This window comes from Lobosporangium transversale (genome assembly GCF_002105155.1).
Source record: "Lobosporangium transversale strain NRRL 3116 chromosome Unknown BCR41scaffold_56, whole genome shotgun sequence".
In the NCBI taxonomy this organism is placed as follows: Eukaryota; Fungi; Mortierellomycota; class Mortierellomycetes; order Mortierellales; family Mortierellaceae; genus Lobosporangium; species Lobosporangium transversale.
In genome coordinates, this window is record NW_019029034.1 from 239,156 (window position 1) to 261,994 (window position 22,839).

General features: G+C 41.5%; 6 protein-coding genes and 1 non-coding gene across 7 annotated transcripts; 3 read left to right on the top strand and 4 right to left on the bottom strand.

The window, feature by feature from the left end:
• Positions 1–295: 295 nt before the first annotated feature.
• On the top strand, positions 296–2,683 carry BCR41DRAFT_312966 (mitochondrial carrier domain-containing protein; the record flags this gene model as incomplete). Its single annotated transcript, XM_022021106.1, has 4 exons — positions 296–537; positions 652–1,406; positions 1,549–1,751; positions 1,847–2,683. The coding sequence occupies 4 exons, from the start codon at positions 296–298 to the stop codon at positions 2,681–2,683; spliced, it is 2,037 nt and encodes a 678-aa protein (XP_021876645.1).
• Positions 2,684–3,017: 334 nt separating this feature from the next.
• Positions 3,018–4,121, top strand: BCR41DRAFT_425890 (N-terminal domain of NEFA-interacting nuclear protein NIP30-domain-containing protein). The gene is made up of 3 exons (XM_022030647.1): positions 3,018–3,057; positions 3,213–3,278; positions 3,387–4,121. Exons 1-3 carry the CDS (start codon positions 3,030–3,032, stop codon positions 4,100–4,102), a joined length of 810 nt encoding a protein of 269 aa, XP_021876646.1. The 5' UTR covers positions 3,018–3,029; the 3' UTR covers positions 4,103–4,121.
• A 4-nt stretch (positions 4,122–4,125) lies between these two features.
• On the bottom strand, positions 4,126–7,450 carry BCR41DRAFT_362701 (mediator of RNA polymerase II transcription subunit 1-domain-containing protein). The gene is made up of 9 exons (XM_022025765.1): positions 7,239–7,450; positions 6,978–7,153; positions 6,728–6,873; positions 6,513–6,603; positions 6,332–6,406; positions 5,973–6,229; positions 5,652–5,809; positions 5,167–5,558; positions 4,126–5,034 (listed from the first exon to the last, which is right to left on the bottom strand). The coding sequence occupies exons 1-9, from the start codon at positions 7,390–7,392 to the stop codon at positions 4,177–4,179; spliced, it is 2,307 nt and encodes a 768-aa protein (XP_021876647.1). The 5' UTR covers positions 7,393–7,450; the 3' UTR covers positions 4,126–4,176.
• A 70-nt stretch (positions 7,451–7,520) lies between these two features.
• Positions 7,521–8,981, bottom strand: BCR41DRAFT_313010 (hypothetical protein; the record flags this gene model as incomplete). Its single annotated transcript, XM_022021108.1, has 4 exons — positions 7,521–7,936; positions 8,030–8,241; positions 8,324–8,577; positions 8,679–8,981. 4 exons carry the CDS (start codon positions 8,979–8,981, stop codon positions 7,521–7,523), a joined length of 1,185 nt encoding a protein of 394 aa, XP_021876648.1.
• Positions 8,982–9,360: 379 nt separating this feature from the next.
• On the bottom strand, positions 9,361–11,507 carry BCR41DRAFT_379066 (nucleotide-diphospho-sugar transferase; the record flags this gene model as incomplete). The annotated part of the gene is made up of 2 exons (XM_022027192.1): positions 9,361–9,461; positions 10,295–11,507. The coding sequence occupies 2 exons, from the start codon at positions 11,505–11,507 to the stop codon at positions 9,361–9,363; spliced, it is 1,314 nt and encodes a 437-aa protein (XP_021876649.1).
• Positions 11,508–13,918: 2,411 nt separating this feature from the next.
• Positions 13,919–16,847, top strand: BCR41DRAFT_362704 (hypothetical protein). Its single transcript, XM_022025766.1, has 5 exons — positions 13,919–14,332; positions 14,831–15,801; positions 15,900–15,950; positions 16,052–16,290; positions 16,396–16,847. The coding sequence occupies exons 1-5, from the start codon at positions 14,265–14,267 to the stop codon at positions 16,660–16,662; spliced, it is 1,596 nt and encodes a 531-aa protein (XP_021876650.1). The 5' UTR covers positions 13,919–14,264; the 3' UTR covers positions 16,663–16,847.
• Positions 16,848–21,954: 5,107 nt separating this feature from the next.
• Positions 21,955–22,027, bottom strand: BCR41DRAFT_t136. The gene has a single exon. It is a non-coding gene; the product is annotated as a tRNA-Val (tRNA).
• Positions 22,028–22,839: the final 812 nt, after the last annotated feature.

Consider the following 22,839-nt stretch of genomic DNA (forward strand, 5'->3'; position numbering starts at 1 on the left):
GCCAACTTGAAATACGATCACAATGATTGTGTGAATGATCTACTCCGCTCATCTCCCTCCAATCTACAACTTACAAACTGAGCATCAGTAACTTAAAGATGGCGAAGTAGTGGATGATGATGGTTCATTGTGTTTGTGTGAGATTCATAATTCTACCTGATCAAGATCTCGAAGAGGATTATGTCATGCCTATATTTTACTTTGTGTACCTGAATTGACTTTGTTTTTTAAACATATTTCTTTTAGAGCTTTCCCTTATAAATTATAATATCACTTCTCTCTCCTTCCCTCCGCAATGTCACAAAAGACTGCCTTCTCATCAAGTATCTCGAATGAAGTTGCCGTCGAGCGATATAAGCGTGTCTTCCATAGATTCGCATCGATTGAAAAGAACGGTGAAAAGTTCATGACTAAGGATGACTTTGTGAATGCCATCGCACCTGGTGAGGACTACAAGAGACTTCAGCGCTCACAGTACGGTGTCCTCTTCAATGTCGCCGATCAGTCCAAGAGCGGCATCTTGTCGTTATCAGATTTGTAAGTCAAACAGAAAAGGCTTTAAAAAAAAACGTCTTTGCTGGATTGGGTGGTTTGCTTCTTGCTTTTACAATCTTTAACTAAATTTTTTTTTTTCCTCACACTAAAATAAAGTATCGTTTTTGAGAACTTGTTGACACGTCCTGATGCAGAATACGAGATCGCATTCCGCCTCTTTGACACAAAAGGGTCAGGTACCATCACGCGTGAGCAGTTTAAGCAAATCTTATCTGCCAACATTGGACCCGATGCCATAGCTTTCGACTTTGATTGTGAATGGCTCAAGCTGTACACTGGAGGCAAATCAGCCACGCATGAGATGCCCTATAAGGAATTTACACAGGTTCTGAAGGGTCTTCAGGCAGAGCGACTCCGTCAAGCCTTCAAATACTATGATACCCAGGCCATTGGCTACATCACCCCTGACGAATTCAGGCGCATCATAATCGACATCGCTGGACACAAGCTGTCGGATCATGTCCTCGATAACTTACCTACGCTTGCTAATGTTTATGCTGGGAACAAGATCTCATTTGCAAACGTCATGGCTTTTTACAACGTCATTCGTGAAATGGACATGGTGGAGCGCATCATCCGCAAGGCTGTGTCAGAGAGCAAGGATGGCACCATCACTAAGGCTGACTTTTTAAACACCGCAGCTAAGGAAACTCGCTTTGCTTTATTCACACCCATGGAAGCCGACATCATCTTCCATTTCGCTGGTCTTGATAATACCTCAGGCAAGTTGACTCTGCGTGACTTTTACCGTCTGCTAGAGTCCAAATGGGAGCATGCCGCCGCCCCTGTTGCTGTCCTTGCCGAACCTGAAGTGAAACATGGCCGTATCCATGATCTGCTGAAGGGATCTTGTAAGCAATTTTTTTTTCTTTTATTTTGTTTTATTTTATTTTATTTTTCATTAGATATACGATAAATTATGTGAGTTAAAAAAGCAAGCATGAGCTCATAAGCTGACTCGCGTTTTAACCCCTGTTTGTACAAAAAAATTAGACGGTTTCTTGTTGGGATCTATCAGTGGTGCTGTTGGTGCCACTGTCGTTTATCCTATTGACCTTGTCAAGACTCGTATGCAAAATCAGCGTTCCAAGGTCGTTGGAGAGCTGTTGTACAAGAACAGTATCGATTGCTTTAAGAAGGTCATAAAGAATGAAGGCGTGCTTGGTCTCTACCGTGGTCTTGGTCCCCAGTTGGTTGTAAGTAACTTGTAAAGAAGGCTTATATGTTGAAAAACATTGGTTTTTCCACTTAAATAACATTTTTTTTCTTTCGAATTCATGACGTGTCACAGGGTGTTGCGCCAGAAAAAGCTATCAAGTTGACCATGAATGACTTGGTCAGGAAACATCTTACAGATAAGGACGGCAACATCACGTTCACCAGCGAGTTAATTGCCGGTGGTGTTGCAGGAGGTTCTCAGGTGGTATTCACTAATCCTCTGGAGATTGTCAAAATTCGTCTCCAAGTGGCTGGTGAGGCTGCCAAGTCAATGGATATCAATGCCCCACGTCCTGGTGCCGTCCAAATCGTTCGTAACCTAGGTATTGTAGGTCTTTACAAGGGCGCAAGCGCGTGCTTGCTCCGTGATATCCCCTTCTCTGCTATCTACTTCCCTGTCTATGCTCATTTAAAGAAGGACCTCTTCAAGGAAGGCCCAGATCACCGCTTGACTATCGGCGAGCTTCTTATTGCTGGTGCTGTCGCTGGTATGCCTGCGGCTTACTTCACTACCCCTGCAGATGTGATCAAGACTCGCCTGCAAGTTGAAGCAAAGAAAGGCCAGAGCACCTATAACGGCATCACTGATGCTGCCCGTAAAATCTACAGAGAAGAAGGCTTCCGTGCTTTCTTCAAAGGAGGCCCTGCTCGTATCTTCCGCTCCTCACCTCAGTTCGGTACGACTTTAATGGTCTATGAAATTCTCCAGCGTGCTTTCCCTTTCGATGGTAAGCAGCCAGCTCTTAACAAAGATCTTGCCCAAGCTGCTGCTCCTGGTGAGGACCTGAGCTATCTTCAGTCCAAAAATGCCCTCAAGATTCTCCTGGATGTCCACTACAAGTTCGGCATTGTTCCCACCACGAACATTAAGCTTCCCGGTGCCGCCGCCGCCATCACTGGCACTGCATAGCCTTAAAGGGAGATACAATCAAACCTATTCCCATCTTTGACTACACTTCATTTCATTTTCTTTTTCACATTTTGTATCTTAATGTCGATCATCAACATCATTTAGACATGTCAGCATAAAAATATAGAGATATCCTATTCTAAATAGTCTACTTGCAGAGCATGATATTTAATCGCCAAGTTCTCTCAAATGCTTTACCATGCATGAATCAATACGTTAGAGTCTGTCTCTGCTCTCTTTTCAACTCGAGGGCCTGTGCACTTATTGTTCACGTGCACAATTTTGATAGACTTCAAGAAATTTTAAACCACTCGATTTTCAATCACATTCAGTGCATTCAGTGGCCATGTCCTCCATCAACTTCGTCAGTGCAGGCAAGAAATCAGTAGCAACAACAACAGCATTTTTTTTTTTTTTATTTCCTTCTTACTATTACAGACAAGACGGAAATGTTGATGACCGCATTGATTCGCAGCTATGTTAACAATTCACCCACACTGTCTTTTTTTTCTATCGGAATTATTATTAGATGCTGTCGAGGAAGCTCGCAAGGCACGTCAAGAAGAATGGAATAAGGCATATGCGAATAAAGAAAGTGAGTGAAGACTCCGCTATCTTATCTACTTTTCTTGCTAAAATGTAAAAAACTATTAATATTTCTATATTTTATTCCTATCATCCTCCCTATTTAAATTATATCCAGATCCTCCGCCTCTGAAGGACGAAGAACCATATGATCCTCGTACGCTTTACGAAAGATTGCAAGAGCAGAAACAAAAGAAGAATGATGCCTTCCTGGAGGCCACCAAGTTTGGAAACCTTATTCATAAAATCGATAACGATGAATTTGACTTTCTCAGCTCTTTGGAAGACGAAGAAGCCAAAAAAAAGAAGGAACTCGCTGAACAGGAAGAAGAAGAGCTGAGAAAATTTCGAATGACAGTACAAAGTCAAAAATCAGCATCACCACAAGTTCCAATGCCCCTTCTTACTTCTGCCACTTCCTCTAATCCATCAAAATCACCACCCTCATCAGCATCAGTGTCAACACCAGTATCGGATCTCGGACTGGGACGAAAAAGAAAGGCATCACTCTTTTCTGGATTAGTCAAGCGTACGGATACCAACAATAACTCTTCATCTTCATCCTCTCCACCCGCATTAACCTCTACCTCGAAGCCATCAACAGCGACCGTATCACCAGATAAAACTAAACGTAAGGCTGAAGAATCACCTCAACCAGTAATAGTAGCAGTAGCCAAATTGGCACCAGAAAGCAAAGATACAAACAACAAAAAAGTTAAGTTGGAGGAAAATAAGGCAACATCTATTATCTCTAGTGCCTCTGCTGCAAAACCAAAATCAAATGCGCTGCTTAGCCTGGTAGCATACGATTCACAGAGTGATGAAGATGAATAAAATACAACTTTTACTATCGATGCTCGTATGTATTACACCTGTGTTTCGCCATCATAAATGAAAGTGCATTTATTTTACACTCTGGGCCGCTTCAATATACCGCCTTCCTCTGTATAGGTCGAAGCCCTTCGTGAAAGGCTTGGTTGGTGAACAGCTTTACCTTGATATAAGTTCTCTTTCACCCATGCAAATGATCTCTTGAGTATCCACCGGACCAAAATTGGTATACTATCGCTCATCTGCAGAACCTTTGTCAACTTCTCTGGCTCAATTGAGAATAGTCGCTGCTCCTGCTGCTGCTGCTGTTGCATATCAACTAAACTACCACTCAGATTACCCATATTAGATATACTGCTCAAACCAGTGACTCCAGCTATGCCTCCTACTCCTCCCGATGATACCCCTGATGATCCTACTGTTGTTCCATTGATAAGTCGCACCGCAGGTAACCCAGTGCCTGCATCAATTAGAATTTCGATCGTCATGTTCGTTTCCGTATGTGGGTTGACGAACGAAGCCAAGATTACGTGTGGAGGCTGGGGCGTCTGGATAACAATTGAGACCTTTTGGTCATCTTCCTTGTTGCTTTCACTAGGGACATTGCTACCGCCTTTGTCGCCACTGCTAATGCTACTACTACTACCAATGCTGGTTTGCAATTTAGTTGCTGCCAGTTCCTTATTGGTCTTTTCAACTGCGGGGTTTGAGCCTGAAACTGTTGCTTTAAAACAGCTCTGGAAGAGGGTGTTGAATGCCAGCTGTTGACGTAATAATTTTGTGCAAATGTAGATTTGAGAAACGTGGGTGAAGGGGACTCTATGTAGTAGACGGGCTTCAATCTTGCTCCTGTCAAACGAGTAAACTTGATGCACAGCATTCACACCATAGTCTAATGTGACCTCCCACGACCTCTGTTCATTATCATTGCTGATCTATTTTTTTTTTGTTTTTTTGTTTTTTTGTATTTTGTAATCAATATTGAATAAAAAGTTAGCTTCATTTGTGATGTACCAATATGACAAAATGTCATAAACTATTCAACCAAGGTTTTACAGAAATCATACTAAGCACTCTTGAAGCGATAAATATCCTGAATTTTTATGTGAACCCATGGTTGTATTCAGACCTGCCTGGTTTGAAAGTGCTGCTAGCTGTTTAGCAACATCCTCCGATACAACAACAGGTGGATGAAGTACTGCCACATACGCCGCCTCGACTGTAGAGTCTGTGTTAGGAACGATCCATCTCAACGGTTGTTGGAGGATCGTGGTCGGACTGACGCTGCCTTGGTCATTCATGATAGATCCGTATGGCACGGACGTCAAGCTAAGCGAGTCTTGCTCTGAAAGCAGAAAACCACTGCGATCTGCAGGCAGATATCCAGCCAATGGTGTTGTTGATTCTTCCATCATAATGTTAATCCGATGGAAGGGTACCTTCACTTTCTCATTCGCCCCTGTTTTGCATTAAAGGGTAATATAAGTTTCCTTGTTCAGATTCCAGACGGTAATCAAGTGACAATGAAGAAGTATTGATTAGGAATTCACACCTTGCTCGATTGCTGCTGAAAGTTCTTCCCATGCTACATCTAGCAGATCTGCTTTTGATGCCCAATACGCGACAGAGGGTCCTGGAGAAACTTCGTGAGTCATTGGTATTCCGTGTCCACATGTTAAAACCCTATTAAGGTCCCTTCCGGTGAGTGACCTAAATCCAAAAATCATGGTAGTGAAAGATCCAACTGATAAGCTTTGTTGACCCTCTTCGTCATGATGTAAATCAATTTTTTTGTGTTTCAACCAAAGGGCATCACACTTATTTTTTTCCCTCTCTTTTGCTCTGAGAGCATGTGTGAATAGAACCACATTACATTTCTCGCCTGAATAACTCTTTGAGATCCATATCCATAGACCTGATGTTGTGAAAGAAGTCAATATTTGGATATTTTTTCGAAAAGCTGTCGAGTGTTGCTAAAGCCTTTAAATTCTTTGAAAAGGCGTCAAAATCGCGACTACAATCCGGAAGGTGGACTAATTTGGTCTCTGTTGCTTTGCCAGTTTTTTCCGTCGTCGTATGCACCAACTTTCCACATTTACACCGCAAGTTATGGCCCAGTAAACGGTCAATCTATGTTCTCAATTATAAAAATAAAAATTTCAGGTTGGCTAAAGAAAAGGTATTTGGAAATACAATAATATAGAATACAACTTCACAGTTATGAACGGCTACCCTCTCATCCTGATGAATTTCGGAAGCATAGGAGACCTTGACTCTCAAAATTGCCCCTGTACTCTCGACATCAATCTATCAGGGAGCGAATTGAACATGTTGCAATATGTAAGTCGAAGGGTACTGGTCACATAAGCGCGCCTTTAGATCTCTCCAACAATCTTTTTTGTTTGGGACATACATCGATAACAATCACATTTCCTCCGATTGTTAGTGTTGATACGGGTAACATGCTATCTGGCCTAGATCCAGTTTCCAAGTAACACTCCAATCTGATGAAGGATAGTTTTTTTTGCAAAATACAAGTAAAAGGTGTAAGGATATTTAGAAAGCTGCTCTCCCCATCTCAAATTTTTCAAAGTGAACATAGTAATTATCATCAATTCGACTTTTTACCCAAGCCCTGTGGCCATATCCCGAATAGTGTTGATTAAATGCTCCGTTTTAATACTGCCGTCTTGTGATGCTGCTCGGAGAGTGTTTTGACATAGCTTCATGCTCAGCTTGACAGATGACAAAGCTTCCTCATGTTGTGCATCTTCCTGAAACAGGAGATTAAAAAAGAAGTAATTAGATAAAGTGCCACAGACTTCGAAAAAACTGGCAATGAAAGGTAGATACCAAATAAACATAGTTTTCTCTTTACTTTTAGTAATGAAGAATACTTGCGGAGAGACGACGCACTAGACGAATCACTTCCATTTAATGACTGTTGCAAAGGCCCTTGAGCAAACGACAGACAAATAGTGCGAATAGCTGCAATTTTTTCCTTGTAGTCTCGTTGCAATAAGCTTACTTGGACAGGTCCAAGGGGATGTAGTTCTAATGATGTCCAATTACGATCTTCTTGTCAGAATTTAAGGTCCTATTGCTCCAGTTTTATTCCAGTGTAGACGACATTTATTACCATTTGTCAATCGTGGTGGATTAGTCTGTGCAACTAGTGATGTAGCTGCTATAGTTGTTGAGGCGAGGCTCCATTGTTTGAGAGCGTCCTGAACGAGTGCCTGAAGTTCACGTAGGTGCTCCTGCACTGTTGTTGCATTGGTCGTATTAGGCATCGTTGTCCACTGGATGACTTGAAGTTGTAAGAAACAATATAAGAAAAAAGTGACACGCGAAATAAAGATAAAAAGCAGTAGGAGCAGTAGGCATGTTGGTTATATTTAGTCTACAAAGTCTAACTTATTTATGTTGTGCCCCTTGCCAGTATCCTCAACTTCCTGGCACATGCCCCGAACACAGATCCGCTAATCCCAAGGGCTGCAACTGTGACAACAAAGAATGCATACGGATCTTGCTCCAGGTAGTTTCGAAGATTCATGCCATAAAATCCTGCAATAATTGCACCTGATGAAATCCCCAAGGTTCCCATCGCAATCCGTAGCTCAAACAGGAGCAGTTGGTTACGTTTGGCGCCTAGGATCACATTCACAAAGTCTTCTGTAGATTGCATCTGATGTTTGACCACCGTCACCACGTTGGCAATCTCCTCCACCTGCTTCATGTATGCTTCAAGCAAGATCTCAGCTTCATCGTGCTGATCAACCATTCGTGGATGACCCTCCTTCTTTTCTGTCAGATATAAGGCAGCCAAATCTTCGTCTAGTAGTAATAATAATAAAAAAGAAATGTGTTTACATCAATTCAAGTATATATCTCTTTTTTTTTTTTTTTTTTTTTTTTTTTTTTGGGTACCTTGATCCAGCAACTCCTCAAAAACATCACGTATCAAGAGTGTTTTTGACTCAAATCTAGACACTTTCTTTGTATATTGGAGCATCTCCTTCAGTTTGTTCTGATCAATCTCCTCTTCGATACTTGCCAGTAGTTTAGTTACAAAATGTACAAGAATCTCCATCTCTGCATGAAGAGACGCCACCACTGACACAAATATCGCCTCCAATGCCCTATTCAAGCATTAATGAGCATTACTTTACTTTACATCAGAAAGTAAAGAAAAACATTAAAAGGCATTATTATCTGATTTACCTGAATTCATATGCTTGTCCTCCAGCTTCTACAATATCCATTCTCAATTTGACTTGAAGATCTTTGACAAAGGGTGAATCCTCGATTTTATCTTTTGAGTCGGGAAAATCAAAGAGGACGATGTGATCTGCCTTGATCAGCGCACGAATATGCCCTAAGTTGACAAGAATGACCTCTGGGCGGACCAAGACCACCGGCATCTGATTACTAAAGCCTCCATCAATTTTACGTAGGTCTCGAGGATGCAGGCCATACTTTCAAGATAAAACAAAATGTGGAAGTATAACAGTGTCAGTTACTTTAAAAGAAAGGATGGCGAGAGAAAGGCTCTAGTATTTGTCTCTGCGTTCATTACCTGTTGGCACAAATCTGATTTCAAGAATTCTCCTGACGTTGACCGAACGATATTACCCTTTGAATCAATTTCTGTGTACCGCAGTTTGATTTCATTCTTCACTGCATAGTGCGGTACAGCTGCCAAAGACTTTTGCAAGGTTGCTACTGGATTATCACCGTCCTCTAAATCATCATTTGCTCCTGCTCCAGTCCCTCCATAAATATTGTTACTGCCACTGCTTTTGCTTCTGCGGCTTTCGAGCTTTTGATGAGATCGGGGTTTAAAAGGTATGGTTGATAAGAGCCGTTGTCGCCTTGCCATTATTCCAGCTGTCTTCTCCGATGTTTCAGCCTGACTCTGTAGTAGAAGTTGGGACTTCTGGCTCCATGACAGTTTTTGGGTCTGCATATTTGTCCGCATCTGCCTCTGCGTCACTTCCTGTGAGGTCGAACTAATGGTTGCCCGTTGATAACTCCATAGAACGTCTGATGAGCCTCTGAATTTTATTCTTGTCCTCATGGCGCGTATCTCGCCGCTGTTACAAATGTTAACTGCGAATCCATGATGGAAAGTTGAAAAACCGGTTGACACAAACGTTTTAGAGCCAAAAGGGGTTTGTCTAGCAACCGTATCCAAGCAAACTATAACAGATCCCGAAGAGGGTTTTGCTAACACCCTTACTGTTGCCGGACGCAATGATCTAAGTGGATGTTGCACCAGGCAACAAGGATTTCTTATCATCGGGTGACGATGAATTCCAATTTTTGATCTTTTCGCTGGGATATAAGGAACAAAAACAAGCTATTCGACCAAACCGGATGAATTGTTAGCTGGCAGTAGAATCAATAGAGAATGAAGAGTATTGGGGAGCAGAAAAGAAAAGAAAAAGAGAAAGTCTTCCTTTTTGGTTTGTCATATATAATTCTGTGCCTGATTGAGGTCACTATGACCGTATACCATGCTCATAGTGTGTGTACACTCACAAAAACATTCATTACCACATTTTTAATAATATCAAGAGAAAAATTGCAGCCATTTAATTGTTGTACAAGCTTTACTTTTGTTGCTATTATTACTGCCACTTCCTCCTTGAGAAAGAGAACATCTAGGGTATCTATTTTCTTATGCACCGGATCCTCCCCGTCCGTACTCATCTATCCTTCTATTGTACCCAAAAGGATCAATCTGTGAGCGGCGCGTGAGATTTGTATCTTGTTGCGCGAAATACTGAGTCAGCTCATCATCTTGACAATACTCATACACCTCCGTATTTTGCGCGTTTCCAGCTTGAGCGCTCCGTGATGGGGAGTATCCAGGTATTTGACACTGCTGGTACTCTTGTTGCCGACTGAAGTGGCGGATCAGCTCGGCACTGCCAGGAGAATCTGGCCTTAGAATCATATCCCCAATCATAGTGGGCGGACGTAATGGCTCACGCTCTAGTTGTGGTCGTTGTTCCTGCCGCTCCTCGTAATGCGTCGCTGCAGCGGCGGCGGCAGCGGCAGTAATAGCAGCCTGGGTAGCCGCAGCCTGATGTTCGAGCGCATGTTTCTCTATGTCCTGCTGCAGTTTTTCCTGCTCTGATCGTTGTTTTTCCTTCTCTTGAGCTAATTCTGCAGGTGACTGATCGATACCAGCTCGTGTTCCCCATCCGACTTCGTGCAGTGTAAAGAGAGCATAAATTTTCATGATTGCAAAATAGTAACCGAAGACCAAGAACGCTGGCACCCAAATAATGTCTTGAGGACGCTTGAACAAATGCGGTAGCAACTTGATAATACGGGTCATCATGAGCCAGACAACATAAGAAATGATGATATCCCAAATGGGTAAGTGAAATTTATCCTGAGCCGATAACACAATGACAGAGATAGGTCCGGAGAGCAGTGTGATAGGATTAAATATCTTGTCTATCATTGTAAAGGCCACATAAGGATGCCGGCTCCAGATCCTGCGCTCCATAAATAGAGAACGAAAATCAGAGCGCCAAGTGTTTCGGGTCCATCGTAATACCTGCTTAATGAATCGCCAGTTATTCTTGAAAGTCGAGAGTAGCTCCGCCTCCTTGCAGATTTGAACATAGGTATTCCATCCGTGGAAGACCATCCAACGGGTCAAAAATTTGTCATCTCCAGAGTTGAGTGGATACTTGCCCAGCCAAAAATCATGCGTGAATTCGTACTGGAACTGGGGATCCTGAAGGATACAAGTGCGGTAAGCAGCCGTCCGACCTGATAAGCAACATACTCCACCGTCGATATGGGTAGATGCTGCAATTTCAATATTACGGATCGTTAAACGGAAACCAGCGAGGACCTCCCAGACAGTTTGGTAACGACCTACAGATTTAACGGTCTGAGAGGTGCCCACGCCTCCCATATTAGGATCCTCGAAACAAGCAAGGATATACTCTAAGCAGGTAGGAGTCCAAATAGCATCGTCATCTGCAAATACAATGATTTCACTTGTTGTATTCCTAATCCCCTCCACCATCTGTAGGCGTTTGTTGGCCTTGGGTACAGTCAACACTCTAATTTTAGTGGGATCGACCGAATTGGCGAGTTCCTGAAGAGCATCTTTCATCTTCGTCTCTGTAATGATGATGATTTCCTTGGGATTATTAGCCAACCAAGAATGGGCAGCTTCCTTGAACTCCTCTCCAGCATCAATAGTAGGGACAACAATGGTGACATCGTATTCAGCCCGATAGGTAGGATTACTCTTTGGCATCATAGGACGATAAAAGAAGTAGGCAAGCAGTTTGATGATAAACCACAAATACCGATAGAACCCAACCACACCCAGCGGTACAAAGACCGGGAATAGATCCTTTGTCAGATATAACATCGTTAAGGATTTTGATGTTTATATGATTAACGATTCGTGAGTTGCTGGCGTAGGCGCTTGATGGTCACTCAATATCCAATGATGTAGTAATATGTCGAGACAGAACGACCTAATAAGCTTTTTTTAAAAGTGAAAGTGAGTAGATGGACAGATGCCAATCTCTTTTTTCAGGCACCGATAGGCCCAATGCGGAGGAAGGTCAAAAAAGAAGTTTTTTTTTTTTTTTTTTTTCAGAAATGCTCATCGTCAACATGAACATTGCATTACCTCAACTAATGACGAAAAAGACCACCCAAGAGACGTTAATTGGGATTATATAGAATATTCAGTGACCACTGGTCACTGGTCCAGCTAAATGTAGAATCGATGTAAAGGGGTGGGTGAGTCGAGAAGAAAGAAAGAAAAATAGTGAAGAGAGAGAGAAGAAAAGAAGAGATTGAGAACGACCGATAGACCGAAAAGAGGCGCCGTGGACAGGGCGGATATTGACAGAGTACTAAAGTATCATGAAAGATTGAATGGGACAAAAAAAGGGGGCGAACATGGGCAACAACAATGATATTTAACCTAGCATGCCCCTGGATAAGAAGCGGACATTCATTTGATGAATGTACTCTATCAAGATGCAGATGCAGGTGTTTCCTCAACAGGATCCCTGTCTTACTCAATCCATCACAATTGAAGAATAACTAGCACAATCGCCCACAACGGTAAAAATAGATCCCATTGAGAGATGTCATTAAGACAAAAAAACATCACGGTATATATCTGCTCCTACTACCATCTCCGAATAATATCCTGATTCCTTAGAGTCAGGGGCTCTTATCTTGGAACATCCAACATGGAATTACATGCTTTTAACCTGGGTTTGATGTAACAATCATACGAACGTTCCACAAGCAAGAATCCTAAATTAAGTATTTGAACGAGATTGTACGGGAAACAGATGGCGAAATCGTGTGGACACAAATAGATCGCGAAAGAATGCTACTATCAGCTAAGCAGGAGAGAATGATTTCTCATGAGAATCCAGCATGGTACAATGGAATGTATGTCTCATAGCAATAGTTCAATGGCAATACTATCCCATCAGGATCTGACTGTAAGGTTTTCAGCACTCCATTCTTCACTCCAATGCACTGATACATCAGCGGTAAACTTCTTTGTATCTTCCATAAGTATAAATATTCGTAATTTGCGCGGGTATTCACTTGATAAATTCTAGGCCTCGATCTCGACCATCTTGGACATTTGTTCTGCGTGTACTCTACTTACCCACTTGCTTTTTACTTTTGATAATCTGCTCCCAGCCTTGTACAGCGCGAAATCGCTTTTTTTGCTTCTATTTGACCGCACTATCATTTCTCACTTTCACTCCACCGACAATTCTTTTTTTACCAAGAACGTGCAAGCTTTTTATTTTTATTTTTTAAATGAATCCAAGGTGATATCCAGAGAATCGTATCCATAAACATTAGAATTAAGAATGCTGTTATTATTGTTAACTGAGCTCAGAAAAAGTTCTTCTCTCACGCGATGTCATACCGTTTACTGGTATCAAGGAAAAAAAGACACATCACCTCATTATGACACAGAAAACAAATTCACAAATATTGATGTTGATGTTGAGCTGTTGTTATTGTTGATGCTGTGCAGACTATTCAATTGCTTTAAGTGCGTAATATGATTGAAACACTTGCACTCTGCATCCAAACAAGAATAAGAGTACAACAGATTCCATATTTAGACATAACGATGCCCCGAGTCCAGATTAAAAGCTATGGACGAATATTGCATACTACATATAAGGGTTCTATGCAACATATGGTAGTAAGGACAATTGTCTTGAAAAAAAAAAAAAAAAAAAAAAAGAGAGAAGCTCCTGCTTGCGGATGGAAAACCGAAATGGTTTCGAATAGGTGAGGTTGAGTTCATGACGAGTGCAGAGAAAAAAAAAAAAAAAAAAGATCCTAAGATAAAGGACAGTACGCAGAGCATGCAGATCCACCTTTGCTTTTTTTTTCTGCATCTATCCCACATGCTACACTCTTGTCTGTCATTCCAGTTAAAAAGATTTTTGTTTGTAGACTATTGACTTACGTTATAGCCATCTGCGGGAAGAAAGCACAAAGAGAAAAGATAGATACCATCTTGGGTCTGAGGATTTATTTTTATAAAATATGTTGTAAGCGAAAGGTAGCCCTCGCCTCCCGAACCCGATCGACATGCAGATGTAAATTCATTGGTCTAGTGCAATGCTATGTGATGGACATTCCAGCAAGGAGAGAGGAGAAGCAGGATCATCAATGCTATCCTCGATTATAAATATATATCAATGAACCCACTTTGCTCGAAATAAAAGGCTGTTGATGGTCAATGGTGAATAAATTGTCTCTCTTCTCTCTTTCGCACCATTTCTTAACTTAATGTAGGTAACCCTGTTATGTGTAACTGAGCTAGTTAATAATAAACAGAGACACTCGATTTTGTCCAGTCACCTCAGTCTTCACTCTTCTCCCCTCCACTCTCTTTCACCCACACCTCTTTTTTCTTCTCCACCCTTGCCTCTTCTCCTCTCCCTTTCTCTTATCGATCTCCTTGTTGTTCCTTCCCTCCTCCTTCCCATCCCTCCTTCTCTCAACTCTGGAGGTATTCTCATTTCCTTAATTCCCCTAGTCTCCTTAATCTCATCATACATATTCTATCTACAATCTCGTCAATCGAAACCGTTATTTATTTATTTACCATCATAACGTCATGCCACACAATGCCCCAAATCCAACAGAGAGTAGTTATAACAACACCTCCCCTCAGGAAAGCAATAGGTAATTAATCAGACCTTTGCCACCCTTTCCTTTAATGGTTCCATCTGTGCATATCAATATTTCTGCACTTTTCCAAGCTGTATTCTAAAATGTTTATTGAAATCGAGCAAGAATTCAAAAATAATGGCTGCTTATATCGCCACCCAAAATAAGCATTAAGAAAATCCTCCATCAATGAATTTCCTCGTGTCTTTTGGTCCAAGCCCTGAGTTGAAAGAAGAGGAGCGAAAAGAAATAGACAGTAAAGCCGACAAACAAATAGACAGAGGCTATGAGTGTGAGCACTGAGCAGTGTAGTGAAGAACTGGATACAAATAGTCCAGCATATTTATTTATGATGCCATATTCATCTAACAGTTAGGGATGAAGTTAAAAAAAAATAAGAAGGGGTGAACAGAATTCCTATTTCCTTTGGCTCTTTGTTGACGGTTGGGTGTGCATCCTCCGCATAGAACACTTGTAACAACCCATTGATCTTTATCTACCTATTTATTGTAGTTCATTAGACGACGCCGCTGGACCCCGATCCCCATATTTAGAACTCATTGAACAGTCTTTCTTTTCAGAGCAGGATCTGTCCTTACCTGAGCGAGACATTTCAAGCCCAATAATAACGCACGCCAACTCGCCCTACATACAGACGCACGCTAGCTCTCAAAAACCTAAAGATCGCATCATGAATGCCTTCAAACGTGGAAGCAAGGACACACTCACTCCTGACAGAACGCCTTCACCAATCAATTATTCGCATTCCGTCCATGCGAGAGCACAACTTCAACCTGAAGCAAGCACCGCCCCTGTAATCGTTCAAAAATCAAACTCGTCTTATATCACGGACGGATCACTATCATCCCTTTCTACCTCAGTATCTGCGGCGACGCCAGTCATGCCTAAGATTACTCCCAAACAAGGTCATGAAAGCGGCAACAGTGATACGCTTTTAATTCCTGATAATGCACAATCGACTCCAATGCAACAGCAGCAGGATATCCCCGTTCCCGCTCCATACAGGGCACCGCCCATCAACAATTCTACTAACTCTATGATTTATAACAACAACAACCATAACAGTGGCAGCAACAACTACAAAAACAACTATTTGCCGCCCACAGCGGCACTTGCAATTAATGGCAGTCTTACTCGCCCGGCATCACCATTTGCCGCTGCAAACTCAAATAATGGGTCCTCTGATGGTCGTGAAAAGACCAATAGTCTGGGCTCGACATACCATGGGTCCAGGAACAGCTCTGGACTGGACCCCAGCTACAATCTTACACGAACTGACTTGACTTTGGAAGGCCTTGCAGACCGATGGCGTGCATATCAAGCTCTTATGAAGAAGCGTTACACTGAGTATCCCTTTTATAAACGCTGGACGAAATCAAAGTGGATCCTCATCTTTTCAAATCTTTTATTGCTTGCGTACTCATGCGCAGTCCTTGCTATTACTATTGGGTACATAATGAAGAGTAAGTTTTTTTTAAAAAAAAAAAAAAAAAAAAAAAAAAAAAAAAGTCATATTGAAATACTGTGTTAGATTTCTAATCCTGTATCCTGTCCCGCTTAGAATGGGAATTGTCGGTTCTAGTCATGGAATTCCATCATAAACTCGTCTATTGTATGTTTTTATAACCTATGTATGCAGCGTTGGCATCTTTTCTGTTTTTTGGGGGAGTGGCACTATATAATTGACCACAACTTCTTTTTTATTTATTTTAGTGGCGTGTGCCGCATCAGTAGCAGGCATTGCCACAGCGGGCATTGGCTTTGTTGGTATTTTCCGTGAGAACAGGATATGGCTTTCTGCGTATGCTGTTCTTCTTTGGCCCGTATTTGCACTTTACATGTCTATTGGTTATATTTCTTTCCGACGCGCCAAATCTCATCTTCGAGCACATGTCAAGGACGAGTGGATCCATGACTACAGCCGTCAGCAGCGCCTTCTTGTTCAGCACAATGTAAGTAGTTTCTTCCACCATATTTTTATTAGTAGAAATTGCTCCCCCTCAGAGGATAAAAGTTATTACTGTTGCTAACTTTATGGTGATGACTTTTCTTTTTAGCTGTGGTGCTGTGGGTACCAAAGTGCAAGCTGGTATGGAGCATACGATTCACGCTGCTTCCCTCTAACCACGCTACCAGGATGCCAACATAAATATAATGTATTTGAGGCGAAGCTTTTGAAAACCTGCTGGACCATCGTATTCTCGATCGCACCCTTTCATATTTTTGTGATGCTTGTAGCGTTGTTGTGCTCCAACCATATCGACGGCATGCTGCGATCCGGCCGGCCTGGATTAAAGAGTTTTAAAGAAGAGAAACAGGAATGAATGTTTTTTTATACATATTACACGCAAACTAATGCACTTCCATTTGGACCGTAACACTCATTTATTACCACTAATAAGCATAAAAAGTATACAGTTTTACACCCAATAACCATCGTCCACTGTCTCTATTTTGTCTATACATCGCTCTTCATATTGCAGTATGCAATCATAAGGAGACATGGAGCTAAAAAAAAAAAAAAAACAATAAAAAAAAATAAAAAAAAAAAAAAAAAAAGATAAAAATAAAAATAAAAAAATAATACTGAAGGTACAGTTGTACAAAAGAAAAATAAAAGACAGCGTACCAAGTTGATTTTTTTGTATTTCACTCTACAGTCAGAAATGTAGATAATAGGCCTAAGGTCTACAGATTTCGAGACGCGTCTCTCTTTTACTCCTTAATCCTTATCATATCTATCTCTAGCAGTCTCTTTGCATTGCTACTAAATAAAACAAAGGCAAATCAATTCTATAAGTATATTTTTTTACACAGTTGTTTCTCGATCTTAGAATGTATTATTATGCTACAGTGCAGTTGGATATTTTGAATATAAAATTGCACCACTCTTGTTTGTCAAAAATACCCCAACGAGGCTCTATAGGCATTGGTCTTTCCGAAGCTCGTCCTTTGAGCTGGTACCAGCGATCTATTTTGAGCAGAGCAAACATTCTTTTACCGGTGCTTACATTCATCAGTGTTAGAAGAGCTCAGGACTCACTAAATAACCTCTTTTACATGTCTCGAATATCTTATCAGCTTACAAGGTGTTGCTAACCTCATTTGCTTAATAGACAAACGTGTCTACAAGGGGTAACACATTGATCAGTCCTCATCAATAGAAACATCCTTCGTTCTTTTTTTGTCTTTTTACATTTTAGATTTCCTCGATATAATTGAGCACTTATGAATGGAAGATGCAGTTTTAAAGATGACACTCCCGAGACAAGTAGACCAGTAGCAACTGAATACGCAACCACGTTGCTCCTGCATTTGTCGCAAAGCCCATTGAGCCACGTTCTGTGCATTCAACTCAGTGAAGGTAAACTTCAACATAACAATGGATTTATTGTTAGCTGTCAAAGGCTCGCCTAATTTATTCGTTCTTTTAGAATAATAAAAATATAAGAGACACCTTTTTTTTCTCACCCAAATACCAGCTTGAACTCGAAGACACCATTATTTGTCAGTACTTCTAGAACCCGCATCCCCAACAAAGCTGGATACTTCAAATATCCTACCCACGACACCATGGACATCGCTGGATCCAATCTGCTGTATGAACACTAATGAAAATGTAGTTATTCAGACCTAGGCCTCGACGTTATGCCCTCTAAGACAACTCATGCTTTATCTGCAAGAGCTGGGATAAACGTAAAACACATAGCAGGTTTTTGGAGAGATTTATTTTCGAAGTACAGACGCGGCTGTCAATGCAGCCTTTGTACTGTCAGCCATTTTATTACTATTAGTGGTTGGAACATGAGTTCTATACAAGCACGAATGGCTCTTGCCATGGTTGCTATCAGCTCCTTTAGTCAGCGTAAAGGCAATACAAGTACTGCTGAAGCAACCAGACATACTTTGAAAGGGATATCAGCAGGTCTGACCCTCTGATGCGCTAATCATTTCAGGTTATTTAATGTGTCAATCTATTGTGCTCGGCAACAAGGACCCTCAGGGTCATGGGATTTATTTTCTACATTCTATGAACAAAATGCTCCAGAAACTATAGTCAATAAATAGCTATTACTGCACAAACGACAAGAGCCGCTGTATCCATGATTTCATAAACCCTGACCGCCGTGGTTGGTACTCAAAGTCCACCTTTCCGACGTGGCCTGTTGCGCAACGCGACAAATTATCCGCTATCCATAGTCATCAAAAACTTCATTCCACCTAGCCGCTCCATCACGTCCAGTTTGGCTTTCCCAAGGTAAATGTCCCGGACTCGGTCATCCGCGATCTTGTAGATCTCTTTTACATTCAGCTTCTGTCTTTGTCTGAGGGAAGGGACAAGGAAATCATTGCTACTACGTCTGTGCTCCCCAACACAGTTGCGTCCTCTGGCGCGTTTGCTCAAAGCAGTGATTCCACGAGCCTTTTCCCATTCAACGGTGACTTTACACCGTTTGTTCCAGATTTCTGTACGACCGAATTCCTCTATGGCCTTGACGAAGCGCCCTGCCATATATGTAGCTATCCTTGTTGTTGTCTTGAAGCCAACTTTCCAACTCTGAGCAATGGACTTGGGCGTAAGTCCATGGTAAATGTCCTGCACAGACCAATCTGGTGTGTGCTCTCTCTCTTCCTCATCATCGCCGTTCCTATCACCACGGCGTCGTACTTCTCGCACACCATCGATATGCATCTCCAGAGTTCCCCAAATGTAGTCCTCCTCTGCCGCAGTAAAAGTTGGCTCTTTTGTCCTTGGTGGGTCTACACCTCTCTCTCTGGCCCTTTGTGCTTGCTCCTGCACTGCTTTCAACTCTTTCCTCCATGTCCTCTCCCCTATCACATTCACATTTTGGATTATCTCCTTCCACTTCTCGGCCTGAGTCTCCATCGTCCTTGGACATCTCCAGATGTGCGATGTATCTTCATCCTCTGTCCCACACACTCTGCAGTTGCCGTCTTCATAAAGGTCCGGCCTCCAGTGTCTCATATATAACTGTGTAGGCAACATTCCATGGAGTTTCTTGATCCTGTGCGCTCGCTTTTGGCAGTCCGCTGGGCTGGTGAAGAGTCCTTTCGGTAGGTTGCTATCATGAACAATGTTCATAGTAGCTCGCCAATCAATTTTTGTCCAATCCTTAACATGCTCCTGCATCCTGTTCTGAGCGATCCACGTGTGATGTGTACGAGTTGTTGACTGTAACTTAAGGATCTGCCTTAAGTCATCTTCCGCTGGTACACCGTTGAACTTTGCATGGCAGTACATGTCATTATGCTCCGTTATGTTGATATCCCATAGCTCGCCATAATGTCCATGTTTTGCTGCTTCGTCCGCTTCTTCGTTCCCTCGGTTGCCGGCATGTCCTTTGACCCACTCGACCGTGACTTCCGATCCTTGTTGAATAAATGCGTTGTGTATAGCTGCCCACCATACTGCATACGGTGATCTAATACGTCAATCTATTGTGCTCGGCATGTGGTATAAATAAAGACAAATGATATTTTTTATAACAAGGACCATTATATGTAGAGAATAAACAGTTATTGCTGTACAAACGGCAGAGCCGTTGTATTCATGCTTTTATAAACCCTAGTTTTTGTTGCCTCAGGAGAGACAGAAGGAAATCATTGCTACTACGTCTGTGTTCCTCACCACAGTTGCGCCCCCTGGCACATTTGCTAACAAACAATGATTCCATGTGCCTACAAATGACATCCCAATGCAAGTTACTATCCTAACATCTAGGCCTACCTATAACTCTTGTTTTTTCTAAAAAAAAAAAAAAAAAAAAAAAAACTCTGAGTGTCTGACTGCAATGTAAATTAAAGGATGAAGCTATTTGCACATACCCGTCTTATTCGTACGGTTCCCATGCAAATATGTTTTCACTTATAAAAAAAACTATCTCTACAGGGCTGTTTTTTTATGGACATGTCGCTACATTTAGTGCTATAGGCAAAGTCACTCACTTCAAATCCAATTAGGCTCGCTCTGCTTGGAGCCGCTAGCAGGCGTCGAAGCGCAATTTATTCAAGTGGGGTTTATGCTTTCTGACGAATACCAATATTTATAGTGATGTGATGAATGCTACTCAAAGCCCCATTGAGCCTTCAGAAAATATGTATTTTTCAATTTTGAAACCAGTCGTGGTAAATATTTGCCAGTTACACAGCAAGAAAAAAAGGTTTCCCTCAGGGAAAGTTGGCTAAGTCGCGAAAAATAACAATTATCGGATATTCTATAAGTCATTTCCTCAAGGAGCATTGAATAAAATATTGTGAAATGGGGCCCATATCGTACCAATCACCTAGGCGAGTGATACCTGTTTGATTAATCTCTGCTTCTCGAGGTTCTGGCCCAATAACCCATACGGTCATCAAAAATGACATGAGTATGCTTTTTCTATGGTTATAATAATGAATACAGGCATTGTGCTCCGTTGATCCTGAATAGATTCTTTTAAATCGAAGTTAACAAGTTCCCTTTGTCACTAACAGGAGCCATTCTTGCTTAGAGTAAACTTTGCCACAATTTTTGATGCAGTTTCGATTATTGCTGAACGGACTTTTATATCTAGCGTCCTCCTTAGTGTGTTGTATATAGCAGCATGTAGTGAGCACCTGGTCTTCGAAGGAAGAACAACAGTTTACAATACGTCGTCCATTGACACCTTTACTGAGGACAATCCTGTGTTGATGGGGAAGCACAGAGGCTCCTGATGAACTTGTTAACATCCAAAAAAAAAAAAAAAAAAAAAAAAAAAAAAAGACTCACCACTGTACTGTAGGTCAATGTAGCTTTTTGATCGTGATATCCAGCTACCCAATGACAGTAATGGCTGGAGACGCATCAACGTATTTATACGATTCCAACGCTTCCTGTCTATTGACGTTTTTATGTAGAGAAAGCCCACCGATTAAAGACGGATTTTCACTTGAAAGACTGAAATAGAAACTTCGTGGAAATAAAAAAAATCATTCGTAAGGGGATGGGGCAGTGTGAATAAGGTGTGTACGGGGCCGTACAAATATCTTTTTCCTTCCTTAAAACAGGCTGTATGCGTTGGTTGCAAAAAAAGGATTAATCTATTTGGCAGCCCATACCAAATATAGTAATTTTTGCCTCTATTTGGCAGCCTACTTCTGGGGGCTGCCACTTAACTTCGCACTCTTGGGTGGCAGCTGGGCTGCCAAATACATTACTTTTTTTTTTTTTTTTTTTTTTTTTTTGATAAACAGGGTCATAACATCAGTGGTAAAACAAGCAGCGTTCTGTGGATACATTGCCTTGCACAGCTAATGCCGCCGGAGGTACTAAGGGCAGCGGCGATGACATCTTCACAAAACAGCCTTCAATGTACACGGTTAGGGAATGGTTTATTGAAGACGTCTAGGTAGTAGGTGAGACGCGTTTGCATTGATCTCCAAATGGCACCTCCAAAACTGTATGAGCGACCTACTTGAAAAAAAAAAAAAAAAAAAAATAAATAAATAGTTAGAGGCCAAATAGCCCTGGGTAGGCTGCCAAGTAAATAATGAATGTTATTTGGCAACTGGGCTGCCAAATAGATTAATCCGCAAAAAAAATACATTCCTGTAGTTGCAAAAAAGAAAGTCATTGTTCTTGGACGGGTTCGAACCGCCGATCTTCACTTAGTAAGAGTGACGCGCTAACCACTACGCTACAAGAACAGCTTCTTGATGATGTGTCGTAAATGACGCCTATTCATTTACCTAAATATGTATTTCCTTTCAATTTATTTATTTCCTATCATCCTATTTTCTACCATTTTTAAATAGTATTTAAGTAGCTTTTTCCTTCACTGCAAAAACGGCATCTCTCTTCTTATTATCGATGCCCTTTTGCAGGTGAGTTTATCTTCATTATTCTCATTATGAATTCTCAGAAAATTAGCAGTTATTAAAGATCTCTCTTCTTATTATCGATGCCCTTTTGCAGCATCCTCAAAATCATTCAAAGCATTACTTAGGATCACTATCGTATCCCAAAACCACGAGGCTCTTGCCCAATTCTTCATTTTTCATTATTACCTACTAGTTTCCAGAGATCACTAGTAGATGCTCTACGACAGATGTGTCCTAAATCGAGGCAACTTAAGCTCACGTCCTATAACAAGTGACGTCATGGTAGGTAGGACCAGAGGTATACCTATAGTGGTACCCTCAAACCCACCCCGTCCTGCCTGGACGTGAGCTCAGCCACCCGATCCTCCCCGCTATAATAAATAGTGGACTCTCCGTCCCTGAAGTGTTCCTTACCTTTATCTTGGTACAACACTTCAGTGTGTTCTATGTATTTGCGTCTCGTTGCGGTTTTTAAGGGCATCTCAGTATAACCCCCCGGTTCTTAAGACAGTGATTTTTTCAATGGTAGCAAAGGCACCACGGTCTTAACGAGCCCAATAATCAACGATCAGTCCACAGTTTTTTTTTGGTCGCACAGTTTTTATTTGTCAACAGTTTTATTTGTCCACAGTTATTTG